The 23,876-nt window shown below is 35.6% G+C and overlaps 1 protein-coding gene across 2 annotated transcripts in view; it reads right to left on the bottom strand.

Annotated features, from left to right (window-relative positions):
- Positions 1-15,458, bottom strand: part of SLC26A7 (solute carrier family 26 member 7) — a 51,701-nt gene extending 36,243 nt beyond the window's left edge. The window contains exons 1-2 of one of the 2 annotated variants that reach the window (XM_026705985.2): positions 14,993-15,458; positions 3,849-3,959 (exon numbers count right to left, since the gene is read on the bottom strand). In XM_026705985.2, coding sequence (XP_026561770.1) covers positions 3,849-3,959; positions 14,993-15,185 — 304 coding nt within the window. In that variant the 5' untranslated portion in view covers positions 15,186-15,458. The remainder of the gene's footprint in view (positions 1-3,848; positions 3,960-14,992) is intronic. The other variant, XM_026705984.2, reaches the window with a different exon arrangement.
- Between the last annotated feature and the right edge of the window lie 8,418 nt (positions 15,459-23,876).

Genomic DNA, 23,876 nt, shown 5'->3' with positions numbered 1-23,876 from the left:
AGTATGCCATAGCTATATCGATATCCTAAGCACTAAGTCTTCTCAGCATATTTTTCTCTCCACCATCAGAGCTGATACCAGCCAGAGCATAGAAAGTAGGGCAAAGATCGGAAGTTGTAAAGAGACTTGAGTTAGAGAATCACCAAGAGTCAGACATAACTGCATAACATCAAATGGATAATATCATCATCATTTTGCTTTCTGCAAACATCACCTTTATACATTTCCTCTTGCCATGAGAATTCATTTCCATATTGAGAACTCCATTGTACATTATACAAATTCTAGGCAACAAGCTGTTCACTGTTTTTTGTATATACATAAGTCATATGACTGCATATATATGCAATCCTTGTGCTGAAGCTTATCTGAATTTTTTAAAAAATATTTCCAGGGATAGTTTGATGTCCAGCAATGGTCTAGACTGCATAAATGTTAGCATAAAATAAGGAGGGAAATAGTTTGAAAAACTGTAGGTAGAAACTGATTCTTTGTATGAGAAATCAGTTGCTGGTTATGTGTATAAAAGAAACAGCATACAACAGAAAATACTTATATCTCAGTTTTTAGAGAGTTCAGGCACACAGTACAGACCAAGGTAGACAAATAGTTTAGCCTGAAAAACACTTTTCCCTTTTCTATGGACTGAATTTGCATCCATTAGTCCAAAGGTCTTCAAACTTGGCAAGGAGGTCAGAGCAAAGTTGGCAAGTTTAAGACTTGTGGACTTCAATTCCCAGAATTCCTGAGCTTACATGACTGGAGGAGGAATTCTGGGAATTGAAGTCCACATATCTCAAAGTTGTCAAGTTTGAAGACCCCTGCATCAGTCATAGATGCAAGAATGTCTTCTTATATGGCCCCTTCCTACTGGGTGGAGCTATTAACTACACAAATTTTTATAGCACAGCCAATAAGTACGCCAATTGAAAATTATGAAAACTGGTACCCGTAGAAAAAAAAGTCATAGAAAGATTTAATTTAATCTACATTTGCTTTATTTAAAATAAATTATCATTAATACGGTCATTCTTTAATTAACTTCCTTCCTTCCTCTAGTCAAACAGTTACAGTTTGGTAATTCTTAAAGATCTTGAGAAGAAAAGTCAAGGATTTTGAAGGCCGTGTAATAGCCCTGAGGCCTTGGGCTATTCATCTCTGATATATCTGAGACTTTTACAACAAACACATCCTTAATGAACCAACGGATACTTAAGAAAACATAAAAATTAAAAACTCATTTTAATATTTGCTTAACTGTTTCCACTACTGTTTCAGAATGTGGCTTTAAACAGAATTCCTTCATCCTGCTGATTCTTATTTCATTTAAAGATAAGCTATATAGTATAACAGCATAATCTGTAAATATCTGCTCATGTATTTACCACTTTAAAAAATCAAAGTGCATCCAACATTTTTTCAAAATATAAGATAATATAAATACCTTTTTTAATAAAACCAATAGTGCATCATGTCCCAGTTGGGCAATTTTTACACTTAAAATAAAATAACTACATATCATCTACTCTGCTGACTCAACATTATCATCACTTCCAAGGAACTCACCGCAAAATCCCAATCCAGCTTGCCAGTGAGTGGCAAGAGAGCTTTAACAAAATGCTTTGGATACATTCCGATGCAAATTCTATGTACTTTGGATGGGATGTTGCTATCCTAGTAGACCACATCGCTCCCACAGAGTTGTTAAATGTATTGCTGAATGCACAAAGGCTATTTGCAAAGAGCCACGCAATTACTCAACAGAACACAACTGCTTCTCAGAAAGCATAATAATAACCAAGGAGAATGTGCATGTATGTGAGATTTTCAGCCCCAGAGGGTTTAGCTTTGTGTGAGGTTCCATGCAGTTCTGCATTTTAAGTGCAGAGACACCATCCCCAATACTAGAAAGACACAACTCTTTACCTTCCTACATTATGTTCAACCCATATTGAATTATGAGAGACATGACCCCATACTCAGCTCCATTGTTTTCTGCAACGAAGACCAGATGGTTTCGTCTATGAAATAAGCCTGCTTCACATTCTAAAAAGTCAACGTCTTTAATTATTAAGTTGAAGACTGTCATTGTTTCAGAATAAATGAAATATAGAATAGTGCAACAAATCCTGCCTGTTGGGCTTTGTTACATACTAAGATATCAAAAGGGAAGAAAGAGGTAAGATTATTACTCAGAGGAAAAGCATACAGGTAGTCCTCAACTTACAACCACAATTGAGTCCAAATTTTCCGTGGTTAAGTGAATTTTCCCTCAGTTTACAACCTTTCTTACCACAGATGTTAAGTGAGTCACTGCAGCTGATAAGTTGGTAACATGGTTGTTAAGTGAATCTGGTTCCCCCCCCCCCATTGATTTGGGACAAAGCAACGGTCACAAGTATGAACAGTTGCCAAGCATCTGAATTTTCATCACATGATGATGGGGATGGTACCAAGGTTGTAAGTGTGAAAAATGGCCACAAATCACTTTTTTCAGTGCCTTTGTAACTTTGAATGGTCACTAAATGAACTGTAGTAAGTTGAGGGCCACCTACACTGTATGCATTATAAGCCAGTAAGTCAATCTCTAAGCAGGGCTAGGAAAGAGTGCAATCTAAAACTTTGATATCTGCTGCTAATACATTGAGAGACACTTTTGAGCTCTATGGACAATTTCATAGGAAAGAAAAGGGGGGGGGGGAAGAACTCAATAAGGGATGTCATGAACCTGCTATTGACTTACTCATATAAATGCATAGCAATCCTATACCTCAACTCCTGGAATTTTAAGAAGGAAATATAATTTTGGGTATTTTAAACTTGTTTCACATACTTTTCCAGATTTCATAAGTAGGAAAAAGGGGGAAGAAAAAGGGAAAGAATGTTGATATAAAGCAGGGTTGTCAAACTCAAGGCCCATCGGCCGGATCCAGTCCATGGGGTGCTTAGAATTGGCCTGCGGGGCCAGCCTGAAAATATCAAAGGAGCAGCCCGCGGTACCTCTGCAGGCCAAAATGGAATGCAGGGGCAGCTTCATGTAGCCCCCCACAGTCCATTTTTGGTTTCCACACCTCTTGCAGCACACTGCCAGCCAAAAACAGCCCATGTGGGGGCCTCACGCAGCCCCCGCTGCCTGTTTTCAGCCAGCAGAGTGCTGCAGGAGGCCATGGAGGCTGAAAATGGACTGTGGGGGGGCCACATGCTCCCCCTTCAGGCCCCATTTTGGCCAGTAGGGTTCTGCAGGAGGCATCCATCTCATCTCCCCCCTCCCCCCACCCCCGCCAACCCACTGAGAACTACAGCGCTGATCAGGCCCTCAAAGAAATCCAGTTTGACAACCCTGATACAAAGGAAGTACAGAGAGGCACAAAAGAAAAACCTTGCTTCCGGGATGTATTCTTCATCTTCTCTAAACTATAGTTATGACTGAAATCATAATCATTAGGATTGTCATGTGAATACAAATATTACTGACTCAATCACTTGAACAACATTGTTAATAAGAATCCAACTCATTATGCATTGCTCTATTTGCATTCAATGAATTTGCAAGGGGTTCTTACTAAAGAATACAAGCAGAATAATTCTGGGAAAGTCTCAGAGAAGCCAACCGGATATTATTCCATCATGGAAGAAGAAAAAAATGTATTTTTCTGTGTATGTGTAGCACTAAGATACATTTTTTTCTGCTTGATTTTGGTTTAGTGTGTATATACGTTGTGTGCATGCACGTGGTTCAACTCATACAGTAAGAAATACTACAGAATAAAATACAAAATAACATTGAGTTAATGAAGACATAGGCTAAGTTTTTCAAACTGAACCACTAGGACTTAGAAATAACTTACCTGGGGCAACATGGCGACCCATTCCAAATATGGCATAAATAATAGCTGGAAAGAATGATCCATATAAACCAAACACTGGGTGCACTGATGATAGAATAGCAAAAGCCAGCCCTGTAGAAAAGGTAAATTTGGAGAACAAAATATAATATAAGCCGTTATGAAAATATAAACATAATTGATGGGAAGAATTCCATTCTGGGGCTATTTTAAGAGGTCATGCGGTATAATAGCTGTATTATAACCCTGAGAATTCACATTTCCTGCAATGTGGCCCTTTCTAATAAAATATCTTTTTTGGTCCTTGAAAGCTTTTGTTATTTATGTGTACACACACCATATATTTGAAAGCCGATATAATACCCTAAATCCAATATTAAAAAATATAAGGATGGGTTATGTGAAAAAGCAAAATAAATTATAGTTACATTTTATTTGGTCTAAAGAAAGGCACGTGCAAAGTTACTCATTCTGTCAGGATCTAAATGAGTGAATGAATATTCTAAATTACATAATGCAAAAGCATATAAATTGTTTATATAAATTATAAAGCCAAGCAAAGAGAGAAATTAATGCACAAATAAAAAGTTCCATTAGTGTAAACCAGAATAACATGCAAATATGAAGTCAGTACACAATATGTTCCTTTGTTATCTTGGAATACTTAGAATGCTACTACTTATTGCTGTACTATATTTTATTAATTTATTTTTATTTTATTTATTTTATTTATCAAAAGCTTACAATATAACAGAAACAAGAATAAACTTAAGTTTAAATACAAGAAATAGGAACTAATAATTGGGGACAATAGGACAGGGATGGTAGGCACATTTGTGTATTTATGCACGCCCCTTACAGACCTCTTAAGAATGGGGTGAGGTCAATAGAGGTTAGTTTGAGGGTAAAGGAGTGGGGGTTTGAGCAGGTGACAACAGAATCAGGTAGTTAATTCCAGACATTGACCACTCTGTTGCTGAAATCATACTTCCTGCAATCAAGTTTGGGGTGGTTTACATTTAGTTTATATCTGTTGTGCGCTCCAGTGTTGTTATTGTTAAAGCTGAAATATTCATTAACTGGTAAGATGTTGAAGCATATGATTTTATGTACCTGCGGGAAAAAAATTTCTAGCTGATGCATTATATCGACTCCCACAAAATGATAGTAAAAGAGAAACTCTGATACAACCTATTATACAGGGTAAAGATACCATACAAACATTCAAATATAAAGTAATAGATGACCTATCAAAAGCTTTAGAAAAAGATCCCTGGTTACAGAGAAATAAAACAAAATGTATTATCACTGATGGAATAGCTTGGAAAGGAACGAAATTATATATACTGATTACCTCACGTGAACTAGTACTTAAAAGGTGCCATGATAGCAAACAAGCTGGTCATTACAGATATCTTAAAACGTTACATCTAGTTAAGAGACAATTTTGGTGGTCAGGTATGAGGTGAGACAGTGAACGTTATGTTAGAAAATGTAAAGTATGTGCTAGTAGTAAGGCCTATCCTGGAAAACCTTTAGGACTATTGCAAAAAGTGTCTGATCCAGTTAAACCATAGCAGGATATTGCCATGGACTTCATTGTAGATTTACCTTGTAGTCATGGGTTCATCGTAATATGGACTGTAATAGATCTGTTCTCAAAACAGGTGCATTTCATTCCATGTAAAGGCATACCCTCTGCAAAGAAATTAGTTGGTTTGTTTCTAAAACATATATACCGCTTACATGGAGTACCAAGATGTATTATTTCAGACAGAGGGGTACAATTTACAGCCAGATTCTGGAGAGAGTTTGTGAAAACGATAGGCTCACAGCAGGGGTTAAGTACTGCTTACCACTCGAGTACAAACGGCGCTGCAGAGCGAGCCAATGCAGCCATAGAACGATATCTAAGGTGTTATGTATCATATCAACAAAACGATTGGTCTGAATTATTATCATTCGCAGAGTTCGCTTATAATAACGCTATACATAGCAGCACAGGATATACCCCATTTCAAATAGTATATAGAAATGAGTTAAAACCAATTCCAGAATTGCCACATAGTACAGAGACACCAGTAATGCAGAAGCAATGGTATGAACAAATACAACAATCATGGAAATATGTAAGAGAAGCCTTACGTGATGCCTTCATTGCATGTAAAAAACAATTTGACAAATGGAGAAGTGAACAAAAACCTTTCCACATTGGAGATCTCATATATCCGTCCACTAAATATATAAATCTGGGTCTTCCTTGTAAAAAATTAGGGCCAAAATATATTGGACCATTCCCAATTGTAAAGGTAATTAATCCAGTGACTGTACAATTGAAACTATCATCACAATATAAAAGAATACATCCAGTATTTCATTGCAGTTTATTAAAACGTATATATAAAGATATAGACTCACCCCAAACACTTCTTGGTCCAATAAAAGATGATCAATATGAGGTAGAGGAAGTATTAGATTCCCAAAAGAATAGGGGAAAGTTACAATCTTTGATAAAATGGAAGGGGTATCCCATTGTGGAAGCATTGTGGGTTAATAGCAATGACGTTGTCAGCCTTCAAGATTTTCTACTACTGCTTTGCATCTTTTGGCTGCCATAAGTAACTGGGGGAGGAGGGGGGATATGGTCTGGGAAGAGAGCTAGAGGTGTTACATTCTTGTGTTGTGTAAATGAGGAGTAGGGGGGAGTATACTTTCCTGCTTTTAGGTTTCTATTTCTCGCTTAGCTTTCTTTTCTCTGCACAGCTGCAAACCTTTATCAAAATATTCCAAGGTCAATGGACAGAGGCCTCATCACCACCTGAAGATGTCCACATGATCATATTCAGAACTTTTAATTGGAAGAATCTTTTGAACTATGGGGGGTGGGAACAACTTCATCACTTTGTATATGTGATCTGCGCGCCTAAATTCTCAGATTCAGAATCATATTTGATGCTACCACTTCATTTTTCAGTAAAAGAATTCTTTTCTCTAATTTATGGAGTCTAAGTATTTCTTTCTTGGATTTTGAATGGAGCACTGACTGACAGACATCCATGCTCCATGATTATGTCAACAGTTTCATAGAAAAAAATCCACATAAAGAAACGGAAACATAACAACGCTAATGAAATATAAGATATTAATCCCCTCTGTTTCATTTCCAGGGAGGCCAGTGGTAGAGGGGGCAGCCTGTCAGGCTTTGTGAAACAACTCGCTCGACAGCATTGGAAGATTAAAGGCTTGAAGGAGATGAAACAAAAACAAACATTCCTACCAGATGACGTCTGCATGCTGACTAGTTTAGATTGATGAGGGGGGAATACAAACATTTCATTACATACCCACAATCAGCAATGCAGCATTAACGAAAAGGAACAGCATACTAATAAATTCATAAAGACAGCTTTTGGCAGGGTGGGTAAATAAATCAAGAGAGAGCAACTGCAGGAATGGGAGGAGTAAGGGGTAGTTGGGAATCGTGTCTTAGTTAGCATGAGATGTAGACCATAGAGTTAATAGGGTAATTGGGACACAAGTGCAGGGCGGAGACAGACAGCGATTAGGTGGGTGGAGTGAAGGGATAAATTACACTGAAAGATGATTGATTTCAGTGCTAACCTTGTTCAGTTTAACTGTGCTTGCCAGTTACTGTACTAGGAACAATAAAAAGAAAAAGAAAAAAGAATACAAACCTATCTGTTTCAATTTCTTACCTAGGATTTACAGAACCACGGCTAAGACTATTCTTAAGTTTAATCTTAGTCGATGTAGTTCAAAGTTGTCTAAGCCAAGAATCTCAAGACTGGTGCTGTAGGGTATTCTGTTGTGAACACAGGAATGTAGTACTTTTCTGGTAAAATATTTCTAGACTCGCTCAATTGTATTTATGTCAGATATACAGTGTGGGTTCCAGACAGCAGAGCTGAATTCAAGTATTGGCCTAGCAAAGGTTTTGAATGTTCTAGTTAGCAAAACAGTATTACCAGAGGAGAAGCTTCGTAAAATTAAATTTACAACTCTTAAAGCCTTTTTGGCAATACTGTTGCAGTGAGCTTTGGCACTTAGATCATTCGATATGAGAACTCCAAGGTCCCTGACAAAGTGAGGGTCATCAACAAGGTCATATCCGCCTAGATTGTATTTGGTATATAGATTTTTTTTACCAATGTGTAGGACAGAGCATTTGTTGGTAGATATTTGGAGTTGCCAATTGTTAGACCATTCAGGCACATAATCAAGGTCTTTTTGAAGGACGGTAGCATTGATGGTGGTGTTGAATAGTTTTACATCATCAGTGAAGAGGATGCATTTGCTGATAAGGTGATCACAAAGATCATTTATATAGAGTGTAAAGAGTGTGGGTCCTAAAACACTCCCTTGTGGGACACCACTGATAACTGGTGCAGGGTTTGATAGGTTGTTTCCTATTTTTACTATTTGTTGCCTGTTTGTCAAGAACGCAGTAATCCACTTGTGAAGGGATCCAGAAATGCTATAAGAATTTAATTTTAATAATAGTTTGTCATGTATCACTGACTCAGATGCTTTGGAGAAGTCAATGTAAGTTACATCTATTGCTTTACCCTGGTCGAGAAGTGTAGTCCATGTGTTTTTGCAGTGTACAAGTTGCAAATTGCAGGACAATTTTTTTCTGAAACCAAATTGTTTATTGGAGAGTAAGTTGTTAGACTCTAGGTGGAAGGTAAAGTTATAGAAGGCATGGGTGGATTTTGTGTGTAGATGATTTTCCTCTTGCTTGCAGTGGTAATAGATGCATTCTGCCTTTATCTGTCGGCATAAGGTGTTGTATTGGTTTTTAAAGTTAGTTACGTATTTAATTTTGTTTTTACACCATAGGGATTTTTTTTTAGATTGAAGTTTTGTTATTATTTTGGGTAAATTGTTTTTTTGTTTTTGTTTAGGGGGTTATTAATGGAATATATAGTTTAATGACTCTTTCAAGTTCAAGCAAGAAGGCATGACAATGTTCTTCTGTAGTGTTACAATAGAGAACAGAATGTGCCAATCAAGAGATGATAAGTCGTCAGCTATGAATTCATAATTGGCTTTTTTTAAAATTGTATTTTGGAGATCCATAATTATGATCCTCTTTTAGTGGGTGTAAATTTAGACCAAAGTCAATCATGCTATGGTCACTGTTTGAAAATGGTTCCTGTATGATAGATCACTAACCACTAACCAGGAAAATAACGTCTGGCTGTAGTATTGCAGAAAATGCCAAGTAATGAATTTTAATGAAGTTGGCACACAAGCAACAACAGAAAACAAGGCTGTGGTAATCAGGACAATTGCCAAACCAAACTCCAATGAAGTTTGCAGAGAAATACTTCCAAGTTGCCCATATTCAAGGTTATAACTACAACCTTATTGTAGTTAACTTATACAACAAATCTACTTAAAACAACATTCAGGGTTAAAGAGCACATTACTCATTCTTATAATCTGGAATTTGGCCTTGTATTCTATGATTTTTTAAAAAAATCAAAAGCTTAAATAGCTATAATTTAGGAGCAATGGGAATCTTCTAAATTTGTTTTAAATATACAATCTCTTAATGTTTATAGAGATTCTCAGTGATCCAGGTCATGGTTGTCCCAAAGGTATTTTTTCAAGAGGCAACTGGACTTTCTGGTTTTTCTTTGAAGACGTTTTGCTTCTCATCCAAGAAGCTTCATTCAATCTCATCCTGTGGAACGTCTTCCCCCAATTGACCCACCTTTTAGACTTCCAGAAGGCTATAAAGATCTAGGAACTGGGGTAGTGTTTGATGGGAGTCAGTAGAGGGTTTGGGGCAGTGGTGAGATTCAATTTTTTTTTACTACCGGTTCTGTGGGTGTGGCTTGGTGGGCATGTCAGAGGAAGGATACTGTAAAATCTCCAGTCAGAGGTGATATTTGCCCGTTCTCCGAACTACTAAAATTTCTGCTACCGGTTCTCCAGAACTGGTCAGAACCTGCTGAATACCACCTCTGGTATGGGGACATCCCAGGAGGATGATTGAGGTATTTATGAACAATAATAAAGGTGGGATATACATAAATAAATAAGAGGCTTATTTGATCTCAGGTTCTTTGATTTCGACCCTATTTAACCCTCTAAACAATATATATATATATAAAAAACACCTGGGAGGCACCACAGCTCTGAACAACCTAGTGCACATTTAGTACATCGATTTTAAAAATCCAGTTAAAACCAAGCTCGGTTTAAGCTAGGGCTGAGTCCAGTGGAGTATATCTAATTAAATTTAACAGGGATTTTTGTTTGAATAAACAAGTATAGAAACGCACTGTTAAATATTTAATCCAACCAATTTCAAAAAAATGTAAACATTCCTAACATCCTGCAGGTGATACACTGAAGAATAAGAGAGCCAGCAGTGCTAACAAAAATGCTACTATTTATAAAGAATATTCCTTTCCGGTTTTAACTCAAATGATGCCCCAGCTTTTTAGTCCTTACCTTCTAAAATTTCAAGAAGCTTCTAGACAACCCATGTCTTGTTCAATCATTGTTTCAAAGATATTTCCTTACCATATTCCTCAGAGTCTTCAACAATGTCAGAATGTACTGCCTCCATTGGAAAAGTTTTTTAAAATTCAGCGAGATGGTACAGAGAGGCATCTACCTTGAAGGTAGTCCATGATGAACTGTTTATCACAGTGAAACATCAGGAGTTGATCATAATGTATTGTGGCATTTTTTATTGTAAAAAGTATTTTATAAAATTGGTTAAATTTCAGTTCCACCAGAGTCGTGGGTTCTAGATTTTAAACACATGCTGTAAGTTAATCTATTTGAGGAAATTTAATTCAAAATTTCACAGTGCATCCTTTCTCCCCATGCAGACAAACTGTAGAGTTTTAGTGGCATATTGGTTGAATGAAGCTCTCATGAATACACATGATTCATTTTTCTGATTTTTTTTTAAAGTACACATTTCAAGAATGTATATTAGTGGCCCAAGAAAGAATGCCTTTGTCAACTTATGAAACCTTTAAATTCCTTAGTTTTCTAAGAAACCCCATAATCCAAAGAAAAGATAGAGAGCTTCATTAGGAAGCTGATGGGCTCTGTCCTATAGTTAATGACTAAATCTTTTGCTAGAAAATTCTATTGTGAAAGCACAGATTAAGTACTTTTAATTTAGTGGAAATTACTAAACAGCATAGGAACTAATGAAAACTTTAAAAAATTATATTAATAAGATATATTATTAAAAATAAACAGCTTCAAAGGAATCTGGGGATTAAAATAAACTTCTCTCTCTGGCACCTATAGCCTATAATCTTGGAGATGATTGAGAGAAAAATCAAAGAGAGATATAAAACAATTTTATTTTATTCTCAAGTCAGAATATCTGGTCAAACAAGTGTTTGGGAATCTAGTGAACTCCAATCAAGTTAACATATACAATTAATTATTTCTCTAATCATAGCTCAATCAATGATGCCACAACACGAATCTCTCAAACAATTTACCTTTACCATTCTATTGGAACAATTTGTATATTTTTTCTTGGATAAGAAAATGGTTCAGAGAACTATAATTGGAGAAAACTACTTTGTTAAAAGTAAAATAATATATGATAATAAAAAGTTAAAATAATATATTCATTTAAAATATTTAAGTCCAACTATTTGCACACTGCAAATTAAAATACCCCAATTCATATCCTTTTCAAAGATACCCTTTCATATGTGGAAACAGTCTTTCTTTCTCTATTCCATGAATTAACCATTTTGTTCAAAATTCAAATTAATTTAGTCCTCTGATTATGGAAAGTGTCACCAAGAGGCATCAAAATTTGTTCTTTAGAGATTGAAAAAATATGATTACTGCATCATTTATCTGTTCAAATATAAACAAGATCAAAAATTCTTCTTGTAGCATTTATGAAATAGTTTTGATCAACTGATGTATGTATGTTGATAGCTCTCAAAATGACGCAAAGGTTTTGGGGCTGGGGATAGAGACTGAGGAAGAAGAGTTAGGAATTTTTTGAAAAAAATCTTAACTCAAGAGATGAAATGTAAGAGCACGTGTTATATTTTCATGAGGCATATAGCTTCATTTATTATGTATGATTTTGCTGAAGGATGAATGCACCAATACATTTTATTTCAAAACTATTGTAACTACCCAAAGTTTGAATCCATCTAGGTACTGTAAATTTTTGTATTCTATTCTGTAGTTCTGTCAGGAAAGCAAAAGAACTCACCTCACAGTACCTTTAATACATGCCTTAAATCTCAATTCTTTACCAATTACATTCGCAGAGCATATGCCTAGGAAAATGGTAACTATTGTATGTGTTTGATTACTTATCAACATTTGCAGCAGACAAACAAAGGATTTGAAATATAGTGGGTGGTTATGGTTCTTTGTGTTCAGAAGTTAATTTGGGTGATATCAATCACTGATTCATGGGGTAAGAAATACTTGAAAGTGAGCTGTTTTAATACAGAAAAGGACTTGGGGGGGTAAATACTGGCAAGCAGAGAAAACACTACTTAAGACATAAGTGCTGTCAGCAAGAACAAGTGGGGACACTGACAGACTAGAAAGATGTGAAAACCTGAAGCACTGAGATTTAATGTCAAGGGGCAAAATGAATAAGTTGCTTTTCTACAGGTATTTTTTCCATTTGCTCCCATGAACATTACTAATTTTCTTGGAGAGAGGATTCATTTCTACCAACAACTTCTTTTATGTTGCAGACTTGAGAATTAGGTTTGACCTATTTTAATTCCATTTTCCCACATTAACTTTTCATTGTGGTTCATTAGCTTTTAAATATTACGCATTCTGTGCCAAGACTGATAAAAATGTACTCTCCTTGCTACCCTATACAAATTGTAAAGACAGACAAATTATACTCCAGCCATTGGGGAAACTGGAAAGTGTAATCTAATAATCACCAGCTGGAATTCTCTAAACAAGTGAGATGTCAGAAAACTGGAGAACAAACATAATCCTAAAATTCAAAAAAGGGGAAGACCTGAAAACTACAAATCAATTATTATAAACCTCTGTACAGGCTAATTTACTAGGATAGATTGTTAAGCACCACATCCATGAACATTTAGAAAAGGATCTAATTATTACTATCAGAAATTAGCTTGAGTTTATCAATAATAGGTTATGTCAGATTGCCTTCTCTTTTTACAAGAGACTGATTAATTATAGTTATGTCAGATTGCCTTCTCTTTTTACAAGAGACTGATTAGACCAAGATAATGATATGGATATAATGTTCCTTGATATAAATAACACATATGAAAAGATTCTGATGATATCCTAATGGGCAAGATACATAAAGTAGTTATTACAGACCAGCATATGGTACTGCAGGTTAGTAGATTTACAATTGGTGAAAAAACATACCCTGAAGGAGCTCATTAACCTGCATTCTGGATCATGGTTCTCTATTAGGTTTTTTTTTTTTAGTATTTATTTGATTTGTCAATCTCTTACAACCTGTTTGAGCAAATAAAACCAACTTATTTTGGGATTCCAAGGTCTGAGTCTCGTAATTTCCTGCAACACTATGGTGCCTTTCTCACTGACTGAGAATTCTGGGAATTGTAGTTCCAGCACATCTGGAAAGTATTAAATTGGAGAAAGCTGCTTTAACTAGTAAAAATACTGTGGAAGTTCACAGAAAGGACAGAAATAAGTACCAATGTTGCCTTTTTCTTAAACCTCATTATTTTAGTTGGCTTCTGAAATGTCATTACTAGCACCATTTAATGTGCTATTCTTTGTATCAATATATCAGGGAACAAGATTCTTTATAGTACTATAATATTAAGGCCTTCAACTTAAATCATGCCAATGCAGATGTTACTAATTATTCCAAAAGCACAAGTACGTACCCAAACTGGATGATTCCAGCTGCAGAATAATTCAATTAAAGGAGTGCTTATAATTTTCAAAGCATGAATGAAAACTAAAGCAAGCTGTTAGGGAATCTGAAAAAAGCAGCCATCAGATAGCTTTTTTTCTGAATGATTTATATTCCATTTTAATATGTGATCCTATGCAGAATTTCCCCAAAATGTCGTAATGTAAGAAAGCTTCACCTACTATAGCATTTTTTACCTATCACCTGCAAAAAAAGGTGTGTGTGTGTATGTGTGCATGTGCATGCACACACATGTACATACACTCAAGGATTATTCTTATCAATGGTGATTAACCGAATTGGAGTCCTATCTTTGTTTAGTTCTCCAAGAAAAGATGTTATGGAGAAGATGATACAGGGTAATTTAGGATATTAAAAATAAGGCATCACAGCCTTGGCCTTTTATACCCAGAAAGTTTATGTCTTGCAGGTTACCATTTTCAAAGGAATATCATAACACTCAAAATAATGCTTTATTTTATTGTTTTCATACTTTGAGGAAGAGAAGGAAAATTACTACATTAAGAATGAAATACTGAATATTTATAAAACAGTGTGTTACAACATTCACCCACACATACAGACTATTTCTGCATAATTTCAACATAAAGTATGTCTTTTCGCTAAAGTTTATATCAAAGGACATAATGCTAGATATCTATAATCCTCTTTTTGATGTTGCACAATGCAGCTTTTTAACCACAGTCAAATAAAATAAAACTAACAAGATTAAGTAACTGGTTGCCTAATATACGATTATTGAAGTGAGCCTTCCTTTTATAAAAACAAAGATAAACTTCTTTGCACAGATATGAAGAGAAGAAATGGAAAGATAAGCTCCATCTATTATATAAACCATGACAACGAGCATATGTGTATATATGTGTATACATAAATGTATGATCAACATTGTTTGCAAGTTATAGAGGTAAACTCTTGTTCACTAGCCAGTCCATAAAACTGTTTTAATTTTTTTTTTGATTTTTAACACAATCAAAAGAGATTATTCCCATTTAAAATTACAATTTTCTAAAATAAGCCCCATTAAATATAATGGGAGATGCTTCAAGGCAAACAGAGATTTGCAAAAGGAAAGGTGCCCAGCTCCTTCATTCAAAATAATAATAATAAGTAGGCAAACAGAACTTCTACTTTCAAGGCTAGAGCAGTTCAATTTAAATAATACAAGTCACTGACAGAGTTTTTAACACAGTACCTTGCGTCACTTGTTGAACTGCCAACATCATCCCAGAAACTATATCAGGGAGCAGGTCCATTTTCCAACAATAGTGTGGTGCCCACTCCAAAAGAGGCAGCCTGCTTACACACCAGAGTTTAAAGTTCTCGTAGCGAAAGGCATGGATCTTCCTCCATAGGGCATTTTCCTGTTTCCTCTTTGCTCCTGTCATGCTCTATTTCTACTTTCTTCCTTCCCTTTGTATAATCCTTTTTTCTGTGAAGAAGAAAAAAAACACCTCTATGGAATGGCACCAGATTTGTGTGAAGCTTCTATCAGACTATAGTTTCAGACCAAAAGATAAACTCAGCCCATTTGCTTGTTTGCTAAGTATATTTTCAACTTTGTAAGTATCTAAAGTTTTATAGACAGCCTAGTAGAGAAGTATATCCTGGTCCTATTACAGCTTATGGCTCTCTTTGCAATCATTCTCCTCTTTATATTCACTGTAGTGCTTATGCTTTTGGCCTGGATCCAGAATTAAAATGAGGTTTTGCTGGGCGTTTCTTCGATGTGGGATGGGCTATGCTAATGTAATCAGGAAGTTCCCAGCTAGACATGAGTTTCCTTGCCAACCATTATTTTTTTAAAAAAAAACATTACTGTGAGAAAAAACAAAACTGCCTGTTTCTGCCCATAGCAAAGATTCATCAGTGCATTAAATTCCAATGCTACTAAACATATTCTGCAACTTTAGCTGGATCCAGTTTTCTTGGATTTTTTTTTCTTTCCTGAAACATGGTAGGTTACTTAACACATTCTCTTCTGGGGGGAAAAAAGAGTTGAGATTACTTTGTTCTTGGCACATTTGATACCTGCTGAAAAGGCACAACAGTTTCTCTGGTAAATTGGCAGAGAAAGCCAAATGAAAACAAGGTGATTTCAGTCATGTTGTCATAAAAGATGAACCTGGCCCTTCCTGCTGCTTTAAAAAGGGCTTGTTATGAAGAAACTGACCTTGAACTGATCTTGACCAGTTCAATATTAATATGGTCATGCATATACTTGCCACTGATTAAAGTATCAATAAGGGAACAGCTTGAAAAGATGCCAGGACAAGAAATCACCTTAGGCCAGAATCGGACTCCTAGTCCATATTGGCTGCTGTGATGACCCAGGCTCTCTGCTCTGAGGATGAACAACTGATAGGCCTCAGTAAATTTCAAAGCTGGTGTACAAAACCAATCAGTCAAGCTGAGCTCTGACTCAGAACAAAAACAACCTTAAGAACAACCTGGAATTTTCTTGTGACTTGGGAGAGAAAAATCAGAAAAAAAAAAAAGATTGAGTATGGAAGACAACAGGCATCTCTACTTATTTTGGCTTCAAGCAGTAAAGCAACTTCAGTAAAAAAAAATGGGGGGAGGGAGATTAAAGAAATGCTCAAGGAACTGTTTTGCATAAGAGGGTAAATTTTGTAGTGTTTTAGTCCACACTCTTGTTTCTTGCCAATTCTAGAGGTATTTCTAACCCAAAGCTGTCTGCCATAGGATATACCTGTTCTGTTTTAAATCAGGAGAAATAAATCATCGCAAGGTGTAAATGTCTGTTGTCATCTTAACCTGATACCTGCATCATATACTTTCAGTGGTGAATTGTGCATTATCACCATCATTTTTACTATGTTCCATTTATGGTATTTCCAACACTGCAACTCTTCTTATCCAGCAGTGATATAGCCTGACAAAATTCTATACCAGGGGCATCAAACTCACGTCGTCGTGGCGGCATCATGTGATGTATCGGGACTTCTTTTCCCTTTGCTAAACTGGGCAGGGGCATGGGCAGCGTATGATGCATCGAGCCCGCAAGCCAGAAGTTTGACAGCCCTTTTCTATACTGCTCCTCTGCCAATCGCATCCAGGCAGATCCAGCATTATTTTCAGTTCATGCAGAAAGCAGCCAGCAGTTTCCCACCAACAAAATGATGGTACCTATCTATCTACTCCCAAGCAATGCTTTCAAACTGGTAGGTGGGCAGAGCTAGGAACAAGAGATGGGAAGTCACCCTGTCCTGCAGAGCTGGACTCGAACCCCTGGAGTGTTGGCAATTGTTCAGCACATCCAGCGTCTGCATTTTCTGTGTCAGATAAGGAAAACACATCTTTCTCCCTCTGTCCTGGCCACTTTTTACAGAAGCACAATTCAGAGTGTTTTAACAAACTGCATCACTGTTTGGTTTGGTGTCAGCAGTGCCTCAGATAGAAAGTCCATACAGAGAGTGCTAAGGACAACCAAGAAGATTATAGGAAGCTCACTTCCTGTTATTCAGGATACTGCTTATAAGCACTATGTGCTTAGAGATCAAAGCATTGTTAGAGACCCCACACACCCATCTGTTTCTGTTGCTTCCCTCTGAGAGTAGGTTTCGAAGAATTTCTAGCAGAACTACCAGATTCTGTAATAACTTTGTTTCCTATGGCATCCATCTTGTAGACTCACAAGATTCATTTTTCTTACCTTGTACACATATGCATCCAGACTAGACTGTGTTGTTTCTCTGTGTCATATAATATATGCGGATATATGCATAACTGTGTGTTTATTTTGTCATGTTTATGTAGTGCATGTTGGAGGTGGTGACCCTTTGTGAACTGTATGCAACAAAATTTCATTTTAATGTATGCCAATTAGTTATCATTCAAAGTGATAATAAAGTTATTCTAAGTCATTCAGTCTCTATGCCACTACGTCCCCCAAAACTTGACAAGTAGGTGTACAATGCCAATTTCTATGTCAGCAGCCATAAGCCAATGTATATTGAAAACCCACTGGTTTTCACGGATTTGAAATTTGCATAAAATAAGAATGCTAGCATGTGATAAATTATAAAGTATCTCTTAAAGCAATTACAACACATTTAAAACTTTTCTTCATTACCACATATTTAAAGCATTATGGGGAGGTTTTTTCTACTCTTATTTATTTTATTCATTTACAGTATTTACTGAAGATTTATGGTGCTTCAATCAAACTGACTATAAGCAGCTTACAAGTTGTTGACAACACAAATTAAATGTCAGCTAAATATGGGAAAGTTACAATCTGAGGACAAAGAATACAGCAACATTGTAAGCGTCCCAGAGACTTTGTGGAATCTGGCCATCTTAACAAATCTAACAAATAAATACATTTTTTCTAAAGTAAAGCAAGATAAAGTTAGATGGATACCTGGATGAAGTGCCTATGAGTTACATGCATAAGAAGGCACACAGAATGTAAGCAATGTGTAAATGATACCAATCACCTTCACCTTGTATACCTATTTAACTAGAGTTTGTTAGGATTTGGAATTTTGGGGAATAACTGTAGCCTAGAACCGAATGTGTTTAAAGTGATAAGCTTGTAAAAGTAAATATCAGGAAATGCTGACATATTTGTTCATCTAATTGAAGAGATGGATATTGTATCCGTACCTGAAAATAAATTTATAACTGTTAAGAATTACCAGGAGTTTAAAAGACATCCAGTGGAGAATGCAATAGATTGCATTTGTTATGATGGAAAAATTGGGATTTACATAGTATAATAATGTAAATAACTGAAGATACAGTGTGCCTTGCAGAATAACTAATCTAGCCTTGATAAGTACAGCTACCTAGCTACACAATTTCTAATATGCAATTTGCACCCAGCATGTCTTATTTTATAGCTATTTAATCTTCTCTCCCCTACTGGAAGTTTATACAGCTAATATGCTTTCCATGGAGACCATTCTCTAAATATCTTTGATGCCTAGTGATTTCTTATTGTCCCCAACTTAAATACTTTCTTCCAGATGTTATTCTATTGAATATATGTGTTCAATATGACAATATGATTTTACTATAAAAGCCTAGACATTTAAGCATTGTGCATTGTATACTAGCCTCAAAGAAAGAAAGGCATTCTGTTAAAAGTATATACTATCCTTTTGTATTTATGTGCAATGGAAACGATTAATGTAACTTCATGAATGTCAAATAATCCAGGATATAAAACTCATTAAGGGTTTTCTCCACCATCCCAATGTGTAATGAACAGCATTCAAACTAATCTGCTTTGCATAAAAGTAATTCATCTTTTTCTGAACTGCAGTTTTTAATTTTGACAAACTTCTAATCTTAGGTTATAGGAAATACAAGGCATCACTGATGAATGCACAAAAGTAACATTGCAAAAGACAACAAGAGACAAATTATGGAATATAAATGCAAAAAGAATCTGAGGTTTCTTCAGTCCAGGGATGTCATAAATATTTATTTTACCATTTCTTATGCTAAATGCAATTTTACATGTGGAGAAAGCTAAAGATGGACATCCCAGATTCCTTTCAATCAAAGTTCAGACCTGGATACTGGGTAGAAATAACACTAATTATGCTTAAGTGATTTTCAAAGGAACCAGGCTCAGGAGCGAGTTGAGCCTCCGAGTTCTTTTAAATTTCTTAGCATCATATAGTATAATTGACTGTAGCACTGTTTCTCAACCTTGGGAACTTTAAAATGTGTGGACTTCAACTCCTGGAAGCTGGCAGTGGAATTCTGGCAGCTGAAGTCTACACATCTTAAAGTTCCCATGGTTGAGAAACACTGGGTTGGAAGTATTATTCTGAATTGCCTAAGGATTATGAATTTATTTTACTGCTTCCTAAATTTATGTAGTTCTACTGATATTAATGGAAAAAGAAAGCTCAAAGCTATGATCTAGTAAGAATCTTAGGCATTCTAGATTAAGGCAAAAATTTACTTAGTTAAAAGAGCAGTTTTCTTATTGAAGACAAAAAATTTCCTTTTAAAAATGAAGTGCTACAAAAATTTTATTACACAATAAATAGATAGATAGAAGTTAGATAAACGATGTTAGATAAGGATTTCTTAATATGACTTGTATGTGCAATATGTTCTGTTGTTGTATTATAATCATTGATTCCTGAAAGGCTCCACAATCATTTTAAGATTTCATTTCTTCTGCGCAGTGATGTGATTGCATAAGGACACATAGTTCATTTAACCAGAAATTATATGCTATGTGTTAGTCTATTCACCCTTAATCAAATGCCACCAAAGCAGGCAAATATGTCCAAGTCTCTATCACAAATTATTCCTTAACATTTCCATTAAAGCACATTCACATAGTGCTGTCATGTGGTTTTTTTCATAGGTGATACCTAAGGACTAATTATTTACACATGTTATCAAAATGTAAATAGCTCAGCAGCTTGTTCCATTAATAGCTTAAATTATATCACAAGGGAACATAATCTATGCAAATGCATCTCCCAAAATTATTTGTTCATTGTACCATTAAGGAAGTCCTTTTCTGATAATGAAAGCATTTTTACATACAATTACACAAATACTTGATAACTACATTTGTTCAGAATGTTGAATCTCATGCAAGACTACATGACTTCTAGTTTTGATTATAAAAGTGGAACCAAATTAGACATTTTCCTGTCAATTTAAGGCAAATATATGAAAATATATCCTAGATATTAAATTTTGACATAAATATGTCCTAGATATTAAATATTTAATGCTAAAGGTATCTATCTGCCTTTCTATACTGTAAGCTTTCATTAGAGATGAGCAACAGTGACATCCAGTGGCATTTACAGATAAACTGATAATTCTTCTCTAAATCAATGTGATTTCTGCTTTTCTGAATCTTGAATAAGATTCTCCAACTTTGACATTCTCCAACTTTGACCAGCTATCCAAAGAACTACCACCAGTTGTTACTAGAATGTGAGGTATAAAAAGAAAGAAGTATTTACTTTTTTGTTGAAATGACAGTCTAGTAAAATTAGTTGGCAACCTGCTCCTTACATCCAGGAAGAGAAAATGACTCTGAGTCTTAGCAGGACAAAGAAATAACCTCTGGTATTTTTGTATATCAGACAAATAAACATGTTAATGAAAAACAATGATCTAAATAATATGATGGATCAAGAAATTTCTCTAAGAAAATTCTGGTTCTCATGGGCAGAAAACTGAAGGAAGACAGCTAACAGTTTCTTTTAATTAAGGTAAATTTTAAAACAAAAATACAAGGACTGCAGAAGGGGATAATAATTAATGAATTATTTTCCTATTTATTTCTTCTACAGAGGAGCTTCATCTGCATGCCAGAGTTCTCCCCTTCATTTAATGGCTACTTTTTTATTCCAATCAAAGTTAATCATACATCCTTTTTATACGTAAATGTATTCATGGCCAAAAAAATGTTCAGATTTCTCTTATTAAATCAGTGTGCATGTTTCAAAAATATCTCTTGGAGTCATTCCCAGGGTCTGAAATGTTTTTGTAATATTTCAGCAGAATTTCTGCATGACTTTTTTTCCTTGAGATCTTGGGATTCACCTGTTCTTCTTCACATTACCTCATGCAATGAATCACAACATCAATTAAGCAACAGGAACAGAAATCCACAAAGGATTATTAGCCATGAGAGTAAAATGGAATCTTATTATCCAATGGAATTTTGCAGTACTGTTACTCATGCTTGTGAATAGCCACATTTCTGCCTTGCAATGACAAATGATGCTGGTCAACATTTATATAGCATTTCAAAATTCAAAATAGTTCACATAAATATTTAGGTAATACCTTTTCTACAGTTTTGGATGTCAGATTAGTCATACCACATCTCCTTGGAGACAGTGAACTGAGGCTGAAAACAATTGAGGGTGATTTAACATCTAGCATGAAGAAGAACTAGAATCCTCTGGGCTCACAGATTCTTCCTGTTCTGTTGATAAGTATAAAAGAAGACCAATTAATCTATAGTGGATTAAAACATTTGACTATAGTCCTGCTCATTTATGCACATTTGCCATTAATCTTGCCCATCTAGGAAAGGGTGTATTTTCTTTCTAACCAGAGCATGAGATTATAAGGTAAGGGAATATCCACGGGGTATGGTTAAAAAAGTAAAGATAACCACAACAGTTAATACTTGTAAAAAACCAAGAAGTAACTTTTAATTGCATCATCATGGCCACTATTTTTTAAAGCACCTCCTGCAAGCCCTCTTGATAGAGTATGAGGCACCTGAAATTATATGGCCTTATAAATCAAATGATGTTAACAATGATAACCTATTCTAAAACCTCTAATAAAATATCTCAGGCAGGCATTGGTTTAAAACAATAATTCTTTCCATTTATCCTTTTATGTCCTTTAATTTTCTCTCTACAGAGAAAATGACCCTTTAATTGTCCCTCACAGAGAAAATATATCACCTATCTCAAATAATTTAATGTGAATATGGCAGACTCATTCCCCTTCAAGCTTCATCAAGCATAAGTGGAAAATATAAGGTCTTTTTGAACAGCAAAATATCCCACATATGGAAAACCAGTGTCCTCACATTTTATCCCAAATTAATCTTGTAACTCAAATCTCCCTCTCTCTCTGTTATTCTCTCTTCACTCCTTTTTGTCTTGCACAATCATAGTTTGGATAACTAAACTCGAGATCCAGGGCAATGAGAGAAGGAGAGTCTACCATAATCAACTCTTGATGGCAGCTTGTTACCTTTCTTCACATGGATATGGCAACTTCTAGCCTTCTGTCCTGGCTCAGTGTTGCCCATGATTTTGATACATGAAATCAGCTGACCCCAACAAGCCAAAGTTCATTAGGCCTTATGAGCATGAGGAATTCTGGGAGCTGAAGACTGAAGACATCTTAAAACTGCCAAGGTTTTTTAAAAAATGGCCTATTGATTTATCTATTAAACTTGTATGTCACCCAAATCTCAACAGTTCTGGGTGGCTCGTAACAATTAAAACAAGGACATTATAAGAAACCAATAAAAGTAAAAGGGGTGGGGAAAAGAAAGCAAAAATGACAGAGAATTATATTTTCATACATTTTAGCATAAGATTTTAGGCTACTTTGTGTTAGGTATCTTTCACTCAACCAGTTTACTAATGAGGCACTGCATTTGATGAAATGTATGTTTTCCAATTGCAAAATAAAATACTGGTTGTTTTTCTATTGCTTGACTTTTCCTTGATTAATTAGGACAGGCATGCTTCTGTGTCCCAGCAGGAAATGATATTGTTTAATGCAATGCTTCTTAAAGGACTCCTAGAGGCTTCCCCAAGATTTTTTCAGGGATCCTTGAAATCAGAATAACTTGCCAGCCAAAGTTGAAAAATAAAGCATTATTAAAATCTCATTTTTAAAAACTAGTTTTGAAATGCAGTAGCAGCAGCAAATGTGTCGATTTTAATTTAAACAGTAAATATTGATAAATATAATATCTATAAACAAAAGCTTTTTTAGGGTCCTCATAATTTTTAGAAGTGGAAAGTGGCCCAAAGATTAAAAATAAAAAAACCTGGTTTAATCAAAGGGAACTGAAGCACACCAACCCTTCAGGGTCGAATTAGCTGGGTTGAGACTATTGGAGATAGGTGGTTCATTCAGTAATCAGGTCTTGTGCCATGTAGGCCTTCATAGGTAATAACAGCATCTTGAATTGTACCTGGAAGCAAACTGGCAAGCTATGAAACTTGTAAAGCAAAGCAGAGGTAGTATTCAGCAGGTTCTGACCAGTTCTGGAGAACCGGTAGTGGAAATTTTGAGTAGTTCAGAGAACCAGCAAATATCACCTTTGTCTGGAGATTTTACAGTATTCTTCCCCTGCCATGCCCACCAAGCCACACCCACAGAACCAGTAGTAAAAAAATTTGAATCCCACCATTGAAGCAAAGATATTATTACATGGACCTACCAAGGCATGCCCATCACTGCCTCTGTACCAACTGGAGTAGCCAAACACTACTGTTTGTAGCAAAGCTTAATATGATCTTATCTGAATTATTCACAATTTTCTAGATCAGGAGTGTCAAACTCACATTATCATGGTG

Source organism: Pseudonaja textilis, chromosome 3, assembly GCF_049901715.1.
Source record: "Pseudonaja textilis isolate UNSWEBS1 chromosome 3, rPseTex1.2, whole genome shotgun sequence".
Classification (NCBI taxonomy): Eukaryota; Metazoa; Chordata; class Lepidosauria; order Squamata; family Elapidae; genus Pseudonaja; species Pseudonaja textilis.
This window is presented reverse-complemented; position numbering and strand designations above follow the sequence as displayed.